Consider the following 14869-nt stretch of genomic DNA (forward strand, 5'->3'; position numbering starts at 1 on the left):
ACACTCCTGGTTTCAATCAAAATGGTTCCATGGGCAAATAACAGTGATGACACAAAAATGAAAATTTATTACAAGAAAGGAAGATAGTCATATGTATGTCATGACAGAACAACAGCAAGAGGAAAGTTCATATGCAGGGCTGGAAATACCACCTGCATATGCAGGTTAGTGCAGGTAAAATTGGAGCTGTGCAGGTATTTTTGGTATCTAACTGCACCTAACATGCGCTGGTCCATGTATTGGGTTTTATCCATAAATGTCCTATGATGTAGGTGTATATGGATTGTTATCAGCTGCATTGGCTGTTACCACCTATGAAGTATAAAAGGAAAAGTAGCAATGGTTCCTGAACTATTTTAGTATGATCCATACTTCCTAAATTCAGAGTGGTGCAGGTGAAATTTGTCTGGTGAAGGTAATTTTCAATATAACCTACACCAGTGCAGGTATGCAGAAAAAAAGTATTTCGAGCCCTGATATGAAAGGAGAACAAGTCGTAGAAACAGGGTCAATAAAGTGGTTCCAGTCACCTTTACTTTGTTACTGTGTTAGGAAAGATAAACAAAGTCATCCAACAACTGTTGAAAGAAACAGATTTAGCAGAAAGATAACTAAGAGTGAAGATAGGGAAATCTGTAGAGAAGTGATGTTAACTTTGAGTGACTTTTTTGGCTACATTTCTGCATCTTCTGGGGTGAATCAATCTTACAGCTTGTGTTAATGAACAAACTTGTGCAACGAACAATTGGAACCACAAACAAGTCATTTTATTTGTTAGTAAGTCATCAACATATATACAAATGTACATAAACAAATACCTTTCTTTTCTTTTCTTTGCTAGAGCCAGGCCTTCTCCTATGCTTTGCACAATCTATACCCAAACAATTTTCCTCGTTTCTTTCTTGATTAATATCTTCCACGTCCTATCATTTCAGAAAGTTCAAAACCTCAAAAATTTTGTTGCCATGTTAAACTTCAAAATATAATATTCCACATCCCCAATCACAGCTTTTGCTTTTGTTTCAAGCTCTCTTTTTTCTCGTCTTCCTTGCAGTACTCCTTGGTGATTTCCTCTTAGTTGACTTTGGTGACTTCTTCAAAGGTGAATCAGACATACTACTTGTTCCTTCACCAAGACTTTCACTCATCTTCTGTCTCTTCCTTCCGTCTTTTTTACCACCTTTTTTCTTTGCATCAACATTATTACTTTTTACTCCTTCGATTTTTACCTTGACTTTTGGCACACTTTTCTTTTTGCCCTTTTTTGGGGCAGTTTTGGCTTTCCTTTTGGGGGTTGTTTTCTTTTTGGCTGGCACTTCCTCACTGCTGGAGGCTGTCGGTTGAATTGCGGAGGCGATGAGCCGTCTGGTCTCCTCTGTGGGTGACATAAATCATGATGATAAGTTCAAAACAAGCAAATAAATGGTTAATTTAAAGCTTAAGTTGCCTGTACATCTGTAACAGATGCTTAGGGGTGGCCCCTATCTCCATTTCTGTAGCCCTTGGGCCACACAATTGTGCAAGTCACTACAGCAGGGGGCTAGTCTGCTGATAGTGATGTGTGTTTAACTCCCATACTCTTCCTCATAAGTGCTAAGTGCTAAGCAGAGAAAGCCGCATGTACCATGTCTTTGGTATGACTCGGCCAGGGATCAAACTCACGACCTACCCATTGCAAGGTGAACACTCTACCAACTCAACCATCACACCGGGTTTTCTTACTAAATAAATAGTGATTGTGCAGTAATGACTTGCTTAGGTTTGGGATTGAAAAAGTAGTGGTAATAAATAGTACATGTTAATTGTAAACAACCTGTTGTCATAGTTTATATAGGATAAAAGATGTGTGCTCGTGTTTACCTAAATGGTGACGGGATAGGGAATGGAAGGAACCCTAAATATCGGGTGTGTATTTTGCAGCCAGTAGGTACCCAAAGTGTGGGTAATGAGGCTGTTTAGCGTGGTCAACGCACCTCCTAAGGAAGCTTTCTCCAAATGATCTTCACTATATAATGCAGACATAGTAGGTCAAAATGTCACTCTTATAAAATACCTGTTCTCTGACAAAACACCTATCTGACAAGATGATAACTTTAAAACAAGGGCTAGGTGTTGACAGCCATCAAATTTGTGTGCTAAAATACCTAACTGTTTCCTTTAAATTCAGTAGAGACTTATACAGCCTATAGCTTTTCCTGGCAATAGTTTTTCCATGCAAGGAGCAGCTCTAACTCACCTCTGATTTTCTGTGTTGGAGACTTGCAGCGTGGGGGAGTTTTTTCCTGTGTTTTCTTCTTCCCCTTCCCCTTGCCCTTTTTCCTACCAGTTGTAGGAGCCCACTCTTCATCATCTGATGTTGTGGTGTCCTGCTGCAGGTGACGTATGGACCTGGGCATCTGTTTGGTGAATAGAAAGATTTAGTTTCTGTTTCAGTTTACTCCAGATCTAAAAGAAAATGATCTGTACAAGATACGTCAATGAAGATTAGACATCCAGGTAACAAGATATGCTAAAATCTGAAAACTAGTGGATGCTACTTGAAACGTCTGACCGTTTCCAAAGTCATTGTTTGTTTGTTTGTTTGTTTGGGCCGGCTACTCTCTCTTCGCAGCCAGGGGCTGAATTGCGAGGAGCTTACAATAGGCGGGGCTAAGCCGCAAGGGTCTGAAATGGCAGCCTGTATACAGCGCCTAATGACCTCAATACGACAGTAATTGCCCCATGTGCGGCCAGGGACTGTAGGTTTTGGACCACTCACACCGCACCATCGCACGTGTGGTGGGTTCTTTAACGTGCCTGGGGTATGGCTCTCCCCAGACACGGGACCTCCATTTAACGTCCTATCCGAGGGACGGCCCTAGCCGAAGCTAGTACTCATTTTCACCTGAGTATAGTGAGGAAATACGTGTAAAGTGCCTTTCCCAAGGACACAAGAACGGTAACACGGCAGCAGGATTAGAACCCGCAACCTTTCGGTCACGAGGCGTTCATCCCGCCACTGCGCCACACGGCCCCACCAAATATCCAGTTGCTTGAGTAACTGCTTTTTGGCAGATCTGTACAAGGTGGTAAAATCTTTAAAAATGTAGTAAAAATAGTAAAAATCTTTCTTTTTGTCCAACTGATTTTAGCAGTTTCCCAGTCACAGGAACACAATGCCATGCAACATATTTGACAGGTATTTGTTTCTTGAATGGAAAGATTTAGTATCTGTTTCAGTTGACTTCAAATCAAGTAGAAAATGATCTGTACAAGGTGATAAACTCTAAAATAAAATGACCTGATTTTTTAGTAGTAGAAGCTGCAGTAGACTGGTTTATCATTCAACTCAGAATATAAAAACAAATCTCACAGAATAAAAAGTTTAATAGCTTCCTTGTTTCAGCAACACAATGTCATCCAACATGCATGGGAAAAAATAAAAAAAATAAATTTTCACTTTCAAGTCTGACCAAGTCTACAGTCTAAATCTTTCTGTTTCAATTTCCAATTATATTACACCATACAGGGTTGGACATATATACCATTGGTACGTTAAATTGAAACTGAACAATGAAATTAATTTGAAGGTAGATGATCTGAGCACACGACAAGGTTAAAGTTGAGACAACTCACCTTTGCAAAAGTGCCGTAAGATTTGCCCTTGATTTTGGCTATCCTCGATGCTCGTTTCCTTGACTCAATCTAAGAAAGGTGGAGACATTAACAAGTGTTTATCAGTCTGACTTGTTCAACTTACATCATTATACTTAGCATCATTAAAAAAAAGCCTCCACGTTTAAATACCCCTCCTTCTATGCAAGGTACAACTATTTTCATCATCAAATCTAAAAGTAAATCTACTGAAATGCAAAGACTTCTAGTCTGGATGCGAGACCTCTGATCTCAATAATATCTGACAAGGCCAGACTGTTCTTCAGAGTCTAACTCAGGGGGCCTGTTGTAGAGTTTCCTTGGGGGCATGTTGGCCCTAGAGCCAAGGAGTTGGCCCGTGCAGGCCCTGGAAACAGCCTGGCATCTAGGCTTAAAGACTTCTACTCAATAGCATGCAAGCAACATGATTTGTGAGAAAAGTTCATTTTTTGTAATCTATTTATACATACCAGTCCTTCGTCCATTGTTGACTCATCATCTGATACTGGCCTCTTCCTGCCACGGGTCTATAATAAACCAACATCACAAACACTTTTCATATACATGTACCATCATAGACACTGTAGATGCTATTCTAGACCATTTACATACGTAAGTTTTTATGTAGAATATTATCATTGATTGTTAATCTAACCATGTCAAATTCCATTTGTATCGTCCTTGTCTCTGTCAGCAGTGCTAGCCCTTTGTAATAACCACAGGCTAGTTGGGCAGCCCTGATGGTGCATGCTGAACAGCAAAACCATCCAAACTTAGAAAAAAAGCACATTTCAGATGTCCATATCTTCTCAATTAATATGCCACATGCATATGTAAAGCACTGGTATTATTGACATGAAATTCAATGATTATCATGCTGCTTAGGGGGACACAACTCTCATAATGCTTTGATCACACAAAAAGTTCTTCAGTTACGTAGCTATTATCATTCTCTGATGAAAGATAGTGAATGCTATCTGAAACATCTGACTCTTTAAACTATGTATTCAATCGCTTGATTTCTTTCTTTAGCACATTTATATACAAAAAAACTTACCCTTCCTTTGGTTGATTTCCTCCATTCTTCATACTTGTGAATTTTTCTGAGAAGAGAGAAAACATTACCACAAAACGTAATTAAATGGCTAAATACCGTAAATGCAGAAATGTTCGCAGGGTTTCATGTTTGCAGTTTTCATGCAACAACACAAACTCAAAACCTCCACGAACACTCCATTTTCCCACTACTGTGAAATCAAATCCCTGTGAATTTAAATGTAATTACAATAATTGACAAATCTAATATAACAGTCTATTTGCACATAGAACTGGAGGATTATCATACTAAGATTGTTCTGGAATCATTGCTATTTTTTCTTCTATACTTTATAGGTTGTAACACTCAATGAAGCTAATAACAATCCACATGCACCTACATCATAGGACATTAATGTATAAACCCAGTACATGGACCAGTGCAGGTTAGGTGCAGGTAGACACCAGAAATACTGACCTGCACAGCTCCAATTTTACCTGCACTAACCTGCATATGCAGGTGGTATCTCGAGCCCTGATTATACAGGGGATACTTACTCAGCTATGGATTCCGCTATGCCAGTTTTGACCACCTCCAGGGAAGGGTCAGGTCGACCCCCAACGCCAAGCTCACACTTCATGTTGTGGTACTTCTCGTGGACGTCTTGGAGTTGCTATAACAACAGAAAACAAACAAACAAACAAATATCAGGTTTCATAACATTTCTCGATTGAGCAGTTGGCAATGTTGTGCAATGTCATTTTTATTTGGCACAAAAGCAATGTAAAAAGGACACATTTAAAATTTGAAAACAAGATGAAGGTTTATATAACACAGCATTTTCATCTCTTTATTTCATTTCTTTAGCCTGGGAGGTAATGATGTCAACAGCATTATCATTGTTTATGAATAGTCCTGTCAAAAAGGATAATTCAAATTGTAAGAAATTGATAACAGAAATCACACCGAAAGAAAAATCTGGACCTGAATATTGCTTAGATGACAGTCAGACTCCTTCAATGTTGCAAGAAGTCTAGCAGCGCCCCCTTTTGATCACTTTGCAAAATGCATGCACAACAGGCTATCTAAATGGTTTGGACCACTGGTAGTGTCTTCTTCTATTCTTACTGTTTCTTTACATACTCCTGACATGTACCCACCTTAAGTTCTTTACATACTCCTGACATGTACCCACCTTAAGTATAGAGAGCAACATAGATCTAATGGAAATCTAAATAAATAAACAAACAAACAAACAAACAATGTATTCCATATCACCTAAGGTCCCATTCCAACAATGGGTAGAAGTGACCATAGGCTGAAATGTAATCTGACCCATAGGAGGGATAAATCTAAATCTAACTAAAAATGACCATAGGCTGAAATGTAATCTGACCCATAGGAGGGATAAATCTAAATCTAACTAAAAATGACTTCATCCTCACCTCGAGTGAGTCCCCTAACACTTGTGGCAGGACACTCTGCTGTTCTTTTAACTGGTCATTCTCTCTGTCATCTGTCTCATCAGGCAGCTTCTCCTTGGTCCCGAAAATCAGCTGAAAATACACAAAGTCCAAGGAAATATGCAAATCAGCAACTAAACTGTGCTATCACAGCTCCAATGTTAGTCAGCTAGTAATGAGCAACTACATGTACATGTAACTGCATAATAGCATTTGAGCATTAATATGTAAGTTGTAACATAGCTTTTAGAATTTTTGATGGCTCAACATCAACAATAGACTGTATACAACAACAGCACCTTTCTGTAGGTAGCCAAAGACATAAATAGATGTACATTCAACAATTAGGTGCACAAAAGTGCATATTCAGTATTTTGAGCCTCTATAAGTACTATGTGAATGCTTCAACTTGTTAAAATCAAGTATGAATATGTATGTATGTATGTATGTATGTATGTATTAGTTCCCAATACAGTTTTTAAACTAAATCAAGTACAAATAGGTGTGTGGCAGATTGTGTGAGTTTGAACAAGAAGACCACCTGAGTCGGTGTGGCCGTGAACAGGAAGGCCTTGTCCATCCTTAAGGTGCGGAAGATGAAATCCACATCAAGATGCTGCTGCTCCGTCACTTCTTGGTGAAACACGAGAAGCTCACACCACGTCTTAAGGGTCATACGGATCTGTGTGGCAAGGGAAATACAGATAGATGGACATTAGATAAAGGTACCCATCATACTACAGTACTGTGCAGTGCAGTGATGCCCCCTATCAGTCTGGTTCAGTACTGCAGGCACATGACATGCAATTGATATGTCCATAATGTTCCAACTTTCAAGACTCTCATCTCATCTCAGCAAGAGAGTAAGGCCAGTCAATGGCCAAAGCACTTATGCAGGTAGGCAGGCATCTCATCCCATCCATCTATCCCTTTGTCTAACTATTTGACCATTGAGACACCACAGAAGATCTGGCAACTAGTTTTCTGCTTTCTTTCTTAGTGTCTCACTTTGTGTCATGCCTGTTAATTCTCTGATATTATCATCCCACTATCTTGAGGAAAAACCCACCTTGACTTTAGGTTTGTTGAGTTGTGTGTAGTAGAGTCCGTACAGCAGGTACAGGGCACCGACTCGGACCTGGAAACTGTAGGGAGGCAGCAGGAAGTTCTGCACGATCTGGAAGGCACCCTCAATAAACTGGGATGGACAGAAAAGTACAAGTTAAAAGATGTATATAAATATGTTCATGCAAAAATGGTACAAAATATCTTCATACAAATTCAAACTGATTTTCAAAAGCAAATTCTGACTTACACAAAACACGAGACTTATCAAGGAATAAACAGTCCACTACCCTGACTACTAGATATGTGGCAAATAGTTACCTCTCTCTGTTCCCTGGCTTCTTTTCTTCCACTGTATTTGGAAATAAAAATGTTTTTAGAAATGTTTCATCTAAAATTTGAGTACATGTAGTTTGACCATACATTACTTTTTAGCAGCTCCTTCTTCTTGATGCAATACAATGTACAGTATTTAACTTTCTCCCTGCTGCCTAACCCCATTCAATACAAATGAGGTGCCAAATGTCTATCTTAGCAGGATGAAGGTTAAAGCAAGCAATATACTAAAATATGTACAAGAAAATGTGTTCTTCTCAATCACTATGAATATCAATTGTGTGTAACTGTTTACTCCTTAAGTTTGAAACATGAATGTTATGCCTTGCAAGGCACTTTTCGCTTAGTACTCTGCAGAATAGATACAAATCCTGACTGTGATAGACAGAAGGAGAGACTCACTAGTGGATGAGTGAGAAGTTGGTTTGTCTCCACAGTGCTGAGAACTGCTCATATCTGACACTGTTGGTTTCTGTGAAGAGCTGTAGCAACCTCTCACAGTCTGTCCTCAAACCTACAGCTCCTGACATCGTGACGGACAATCCTATGGCTGAATAAAACCACTATTACTGCATCAAACAACAAAAAACAACTTTGCAGTCACACCCACAAAAACTGTTCATATCTGACACTGTTGGTTTCTGAGCTGTGATGAGTTGGAGTAGTCTCTCACAGTCTGTCCTCAAACCCACAGCATAACAATACGTTATGTCATTTCTAGATCATCTTTGAACCTTAGTCAGATCATAATGATTAAGAAATTTTCTGCACAAATTTTGTAATTGTAGATCAACAACTTTAGACTTCAAGAAGTGGTCCAAGCTTTGTCTCACAGCCCTGAAACATTTAGTCAAGCTGCCTCTAATTTCCGAAGCTGTTGTAGACGTTACATCCCCCTCATTTTCACAAAACGCAACTTGCTTTTCATCCTGTAAACTTTTTCAACATACCCTCCGGCCCTCCCCAACACAGTATCAACACATGTAGAAACGTATCACAAACGTCGACCAACACTTTCTTACGATCTTTTTAGTGAGCAAAAACGCGATTGAAGTGAACAAGGAGAAAAAAGCTACACCGACTCACTCTTAACGTTGTATGAACACGTAAAAATCACAACATTTACCGACAGAAATTATTTGTCAGACGATAAAAACAAACCGTACTTTACCTCCTTGCACGCTATTTCCCCGCGAAGTTTTGAGGTGTCTGTTGCGTTCAATTATCAATGCCTAACCATGTCTTTGCTACAAACCAGACCATACTACATATACGTATCAAATTAGTAAAATAATCTATCATTTCTACTGTACAAATGTTACTTAGAGTTCTTGGTTTTATTTTTAAGGAGTATTGTTGTTGAATATAAGTCCCAAAATAAAGGCTTTCATTTTGAACAGCCTCACTTTTATCATTTTTTTTTCAAAATGGCTGCCGGTGGTCAGACGAAAAATAAGTGAGGAGATATTTTTACCATTTTTGCCATTTACATATCAACAAGGAGCACATAAGTCACTCGGTAAGTAGATGAAAGTACACTTTTAAATTAGAATGAAGTAGTCAGCTCCGTTATTATATTATGTCTCTAGTTCCTACATTTTTGGTCGTATATTGTTGTGCCCCCCTCCCACCATTCCGATTCTGACAGTAAATTATGGGGTGCGTATGGGAACTGATAAAACTGCATTTAAAAACAGTATCTGTAGATGCAATTAGTCAATTTGAAATCCAAGTAGACATTTTAAGAGATTTTTTTTCAGTTCTCGTAGATAATGTAGGGGTATTTGTAATTCATTTAAAACCTATGGCCCTATGTCGTTTAACGGGAGGGGTCCAAAGTCCGGTAGGGGTCCAAAGTCCGGTAGGATTTTAAAATCATTTTTGCGGACATATGCATAAGTGTCTGCACATAATAAGTGCAACTTGTTATGGACTTATCCTTGTTGTAAATAACTGAAAAGTCAGAGTATGTGTCCAAGTTGGTAAGCCCCAACAGATAACGATTGAAAAAAGTACACAAGTTTGACGCCTTCCGTGCATGCTGACGAGCGAACATATCGAGAACATGGCCCGGGAAACTATTAAATAATTCATCGTCAAATACGAAATGTGAAAAGATACCACCACAGATGAGAAGGCTATCTATAAAACTTCCTAAATAAGCACAACTATGCCGTGTCTTTGCTTTTATAGTTGGATAATCGGAGCTGAATTATGTCGCATGTTCACGACCCTGTCAACCCCGCCATCTTTGTCAATCACCTATGAAGGAAGCCGAGCGATGCTCAACACGATGGAGTTAGTCAACCCGTCAGTAGAGTACCAATCATTCAAGAAAATCGATCCCTACCGACTAAAGAAATCCTGTAGTCATTTCTGCTGTTAAAAACGAGGTTGAAGCAGGAAATACAGAAGCCGAAAGTGAAAAAGTGTAATCGCAGGCAGACGTAAACAAAGTGCCGCCATTTTTCTTTTTGGCGACAGGTTGATTTCACCGTGAGAGGTAATCCTTGTAAGTAAACGTATTCAAATATGCATCGTAATTCAAAATGTTGCATATATTTGTGACAAAAAATAGTATTGCAGGAGCTTAGTGTTATTTTGCATGCATAGGATGCTTAAAGATATGCAGAGATGGATTGGTTGTTAACTTATCGGAGTTTGGACCCCCTTTTTTGTGTTAGAACGTTCCACTGAAACGCAAGTCCAAACCTGCCAAAACTTTCGCGCGCTGTCAAGGTAAAGTTCGGAATGCTGCCGTTAAAGGAAACATATGTCTGCACAGCTTAAATCACAGTTATATGGTTGTTAACAAGATCTTAAATTGTTTTTGATGGGTTCTCAGTAAAACGTACGATGACAAAAGCCATGCGCATTCACTTAGAACAGTTACCGGACATTGGATCCCCCCCGTTACCCTTTGTCCAATTGTCTGATTTACATCAAACATTGTAAGATTCTGTGTGCTATTTTCGTACACAAATTTAACTACCTAACAACAAGCTTTTGATCATTGAAATGATCAGAATTCGAAACCTATGTCTCCTGACCTGAACAAAAGTGTGATGTCAGCAATGGGTCAAGGTAGTTGGTATCGGCCCCCGCCTCAGTTAATGTGACCTACAGACTTCAAATCATTTCAACTTGAGAAGGATCAGAGGATTACCGAAAACTTGTTGCATATTTTGAATGTTACAGATAGAAGATCAAGTGACTTCTCAACAAGCCCTACGATGGACTACCATAGCAACCTCTCACACGAGGGGCCCTCAGAATCAGATCCTGCTGAACAGAATGCAGACTTTCCCCACACCTACATAGAAGACACCAACATTCCCTCAAGCTCACAACACAACACTGAAGAATATGAGTTCTCGAATCAAGTCAGGCAAGAAGACGTTATCTTTGAAGACACTTCGTTGTCGCATAACGAGGTGATGGACATCGTACGCGAGGGGGTTGCGGAACTCGTGAAGGACTCCCTGTTGTCTGACCTCCCAGCGGGGGTCACGCTAGACGAGGTGAAGTCGCAGATCGCGCTGGAGTACGGCCAGGCGATGAAGGTTATCGTACGGAAGGAGTGCGGTGGCATCATGCCTATTGTGGTTCCACAGGATGCTACAGTGGTGGACTTAAAACATGCCATCAGCAGGTATAAACTAACCTCATGTTCCCTAAATAGATGGTTGTAGTATTGTAGTTTTAGACCTGAACTTTATCTGTTTGTTTGTTCCAACTTGATCATCGTCAAAAACAAAAACTGTTTTCAGAAGTTCATACAGTACTGTTAATTTGTGTTTGAAACACAATTTAACAGTACTGTATGAACTTCTACTTTGATAGACCTAGTTGTTTTTCCATACTGTAATGTAAGGTTTGTTGCTTTTACCCCATTTGGGGCGATATCTAACTATGCTTCCAAAATAGAAACGGTCTTTTGGCAACACTTCAGAAGTGGAGATACTATGTACTGCATCATTTGCATATATTCAGCAAAGAAATACTATTATTTGTTATATAGTGGTATGGAGTGACATGCGAGGGCAGCATTCTCAAAATCTAAGGACATTACTTACAGAACTGACAGAGGCTTTGACTTGACTCGCCATGTTTTGGCTGAGTTCATTTTCACACTAACCAATCATCCAACCATCTGTGCTGTTGTTTACCAGGTATGTGACACTGAAGCAGACTAGAGAGGGTGGCACCACCAAAATCAGCTGGCGCTACGTCTGGAGAACCTACTGGCTCACTTTCGACGGCGAGAAACTCTCGCAAAACAACAAGAAACTTAAGGACTACGGCATCAGGAACAGGGCAGAGCTACGCTTTATAAAAAGGCTCAGAAGTAAAGTGGAAGGGGTTTAAAAAGGACTGATGTATATATTGTAGCATAAAAGACTGTGCATTTTGTGCAATATTAAATTTTGGTTCATGAGACATCGGAGTTGTAAAGAAGACTGGAGAATTGAAAGATAGTGAAGTAAGTGAACCAGTTAAGGCCTACATCACATTTCAAAACGGGCGGCTTTGGACACCAAACAACATAAGAGAATAGTCGTGGGTATTATTTCTGTATATTTTTATGTAAACATTTCTATTTTTTGTTTAACAAACAGTCTAGCGGGGCCCCAGTTTGGAATTGTGATGTTGACAAATCACTACAAACAGGTATAACTGTATTTGCACTGACTTTCTTCCTGAACTCTTCCTGGGCATCAAAGGTGGCATTTACATGGTATTCACACTACATAAACAAAAAAAGTAAAAATGGTAGCAATTGAGGAGGATAGCATTGTCTTTAATATTTACAAGTTCTTAGGATGCATCTTTGTGATTTTAGTCCTACAACACACAAAAAAAGATGGACATACTGTTGAACACAAAAAACATAGACAACATTGTTACGCACATTTAGTGTATTAACATTTTAATGGTCATTGAAAAGAATACAGTAATTCTGCTATTAAGGGTACATAAACATAGAACAGCTGCATCTATTACACAAAACAAGAAGTTGAAACAATAGAATATTTAGTCCTTGTTAACATTCATGTGCTGAAGGTGTGTTATTGCTGAGATCTTAATATACTCTTCACATTTTATTTACTGTGATAATTACTGTGAAAACATCTATACCCATTTTGTTGGGGCATACAATGTTTTTATTTGGTGCAATAATTATATCACAGAATATGTTCTGGTCACAGATGACAACATTGGATAAGGACATTGATAGATAAGTCCTAATACAAGACAACTTAAAACTGGACAGTCTACAATTGTTTTTTTAAAACATTGCCTTTCCACATTGAAGAACGTTTAAAATAACACTTAAAGTACATAAATGGTTAAGTCTGCAGAACATATACACACATGTTCAACCTTGTCCCTCCCATAGGTCTATCCTTACAACCATGTATGTATTGGTTACAAAAGAACTCAGGAAGGTAAGGGGCAAAATCAGCTTGTCCTTGTCATAAGCAAAACAAAGGCTAAAAGCAGATCAGTCTAGATATTTCTGCCATTCTGAACTACTTTGGTTCCATTCAAAAAACATTGTCACAAAGTGGCACCATTATGAATTGCCTGTGTCTCTATTTCAGAACAGCTTATACTCGGGGTTGGACAAGTTTTCTAAAATTCAGTTGTCCTATCGGGCAAGTACATAACAAAATTGCTTGCCCAAACCAGTTTGGTAGGACATACACTTGCCCGATCAGCACTTTCACTTGCCCGGGACAATAGGGCTAGTGGACTTGGTCCAACCCTGTCATACTTATCCTATTAAAGCTTGCCTATATGTCAGAAGTGAAACTTTTCTTGTGTAACTACATTACGAGCAGCCATGCAATGAATCCAACCTATTACTGGGCACCATAAACAACTTCTTACCATTCCTGAATTTTAGTGTTTGTGGTATGCAATCTTTTCAACCCTGTATCAGCTTTGTGTGTAGTGTGCATAGAGTGTCCAATTCACAATAGAGAGCTACGAGTAGTAAAGCTGTGCAAAATCTTCTGTAACGCCAGTTCACCTTTATCCACGGGGTAACCTATATCCGTTGTTTTTCAAAACGGTATTTAGGCACATCAAGTTGACAGGTGGTAATTTCAAACTGCAATATCCTGAAAATCATGCAATTTAAAACAAACGTCTGTCAACGTGATATCTCCAAATACCCTGCGTTTAAAAGTAACGGATATAGGTTACCCAACAGATAAAGGTGGACTAGCGTCAACTGTTAGCAGAAAGAAAGTGCTGATGGTACATTGTTGAGTATAATGCTATAGAATAAGTCTAGTAACTTGAGTTCAGTGTGACATGTATCTACAGCATATACATGTAAATACAACATGGAGTATCTACAACACTGATATGTATCAGAGGTCAAAAGTAACCTCCCTGCCACATACAATGGAATCTTCCATACCCAAGATTCACTGTATTCTACTGTCTTGTAGATTGTACACATTTTAATAGAACTTCATAAAATCCTATTGAGAAATTCCAGTAGTGAATGAGGACATTGGTAATTTTTTCTTCATCTTTACGTTCTATCAAAATTTAAAGAAGTGGAATTTCCCCCACAAAAAATCATTTTAGTAGATAGTAATGAAAGTTTCCAAAAATGTTTTGTTCAAAATGGCCCTTGGACTTTTTTTACACTGTGAACTATATAGCACCCTTTCTTCAAAGTCAGCTTTTGTTAAAGTAAGAACAACAGTTTAAACTCAGAACAACAGTGCTAAACTCCTGATTGCTAACTTTTCACTGAAAATGAGGAAACCAGTAGATGGAAACTGAAACTAAAAACCATGTTTGAGAAGTCAGATGTAAGTAAAACCTTAATATGACAATGTTGAAGAAGGTTAGACATCCAGGTAATAAGATATGCCAAATAGCAATTACTAGAGCAACTGGATATGGTTTTGGATATGAACATTAAATAGAGCACCTACTACTTTTGTCAGAGTCACTGATGAAAGGTAGTGGATACTACCTGGAACGTCTAACCGTTTCCAAAATTATATCCAGTTGCTTGAGTAACTGCTAATTAGCATCAGTAAAAGCTTGCTGATATAGACAATCCCCCCAACTACCAAGCTTTACTCTTTCTGTAATGTGTACATCTATGCCACAGAAATTAGAATCCATAAATATGGGCAGTCAGGAGTGCATCAATTTTAAGACATTTGAAACACAGTTTCTTCCGCCAAAGACACAGACTATGGCAACTCTTCCCCTGTCCTCATTACAAATCTTGGTGGAAACTTCATGGTACAGCATTATGGTTACATTCTTTACTTTTATTTTGAAGAGATTTTAATGCCCA

General features: G+C 38.8%; 2 protein-coding genes across 2 annotated transcripts; one reads left to right on the forward strand and one right to left on the reverse strand.

The window, feature by feature from the left end:
• Nucleotides 1-760: 760 nt before the first annotated feature.
• On the reverse strand, nt 761-8120 carry LOC118425182 (snRNA-activating protein complex subunit 1-like). The gene is made up of 11 exons (XM_035834015.1): nt 7936-8120; nt 7519-7549; nt 7202-7330; nt 6674-6814; nt 6115-6225; nt 5227-5342; nt 4691-4736; nt 4104-4160; nt 3616-3684; nt 2237-2396; nt 761-1375 (listed from the first exon to the last, which is right to left on the reverse strand). Exons 1-11 carry the CDS (start codon nt 8061-8063, stop codon nt 1023-1025), a joined length of 1341 nt encoding a protein of 446 aa, XP_035689908.1. The 5' UTR covers nt 8064-8120; the 3' UTR covers nt 761-1022.
• A 2617-nt stretch (nt 8121-10737) lies between these two features.
• On the forward strand, nt 10738-11973 carry LOC118424425 (U11/U12 small nuclear ribonucleoprotein 25 kDa protein-like). Its single transcript, XM_035832989.1, has 2 exons — nt 10738-11185; nt 11706-11973. The coding sequence occupies exons 1-2, from the start codon at nt 10767-10769 to the stop codon at nt 11899-11901; spliced, it is 615 nt and encodes a 204-aa protein (XP_035688882.1). The 5' UTR covers nt 10738-10766; the 3' UTR covers nt 11902-11973.
• The last annotated feature ends 2896 nt before the right edge of the window (nt 11974-14869 follow it).

This window comes from Branchiostoma floridae, chromosome 10 (genome assembly GCF_000003815.2).
Source record: "Branchiostoma floridae strain S238N-H82 chromosome 10, Bfl_VNyyK, whole genome shotgun sequence".
Classification (NCBI taxonomy): domain Eukaryota; kingdom Metazoa; phylum Chordata; class Leptocardii; order Amphioxiformes; family Branchiostomatidae; genus Branchiostoma; species Branchiostoma floridae.

Coding starts and splice junctions, on each gene's coding strand:
- LOC118425182 (XM_035834015.1), bottom strand. CDS start 8,063: ATGTCAGGAGCTGTAGGTTTGAGGACAGACTGTGAGAGGTTGCTACAG. Junction 3,685..4,103: donor CAACAATGGACGAAGGACTG/GTATGTATAAAT, acceptor CACCTTTCTTAG/ATTGAGTCAAGGAAACGAGC. Junction 2,397..3,615: donor CTTACGGCACTTTTGCAAAG/GTGAGTTGTCTC, acceptor TTCACCAAACAG/ATGCCCAGGTCCATACGTCA.
- LOC118424425 (XM_035832989.1), top strand. CDS start 10,767: ATGGACTACCATAGCAACCTCTCACACGAGGGGCCCTCAGAATCAGAT. Junction 11,186..11,705: donor TTAAAACATGCCATCAGCAG/GTATAAACTAAC, acceptor GTTGTTTACCAG/GTATGTGACACTGAAGCAGA.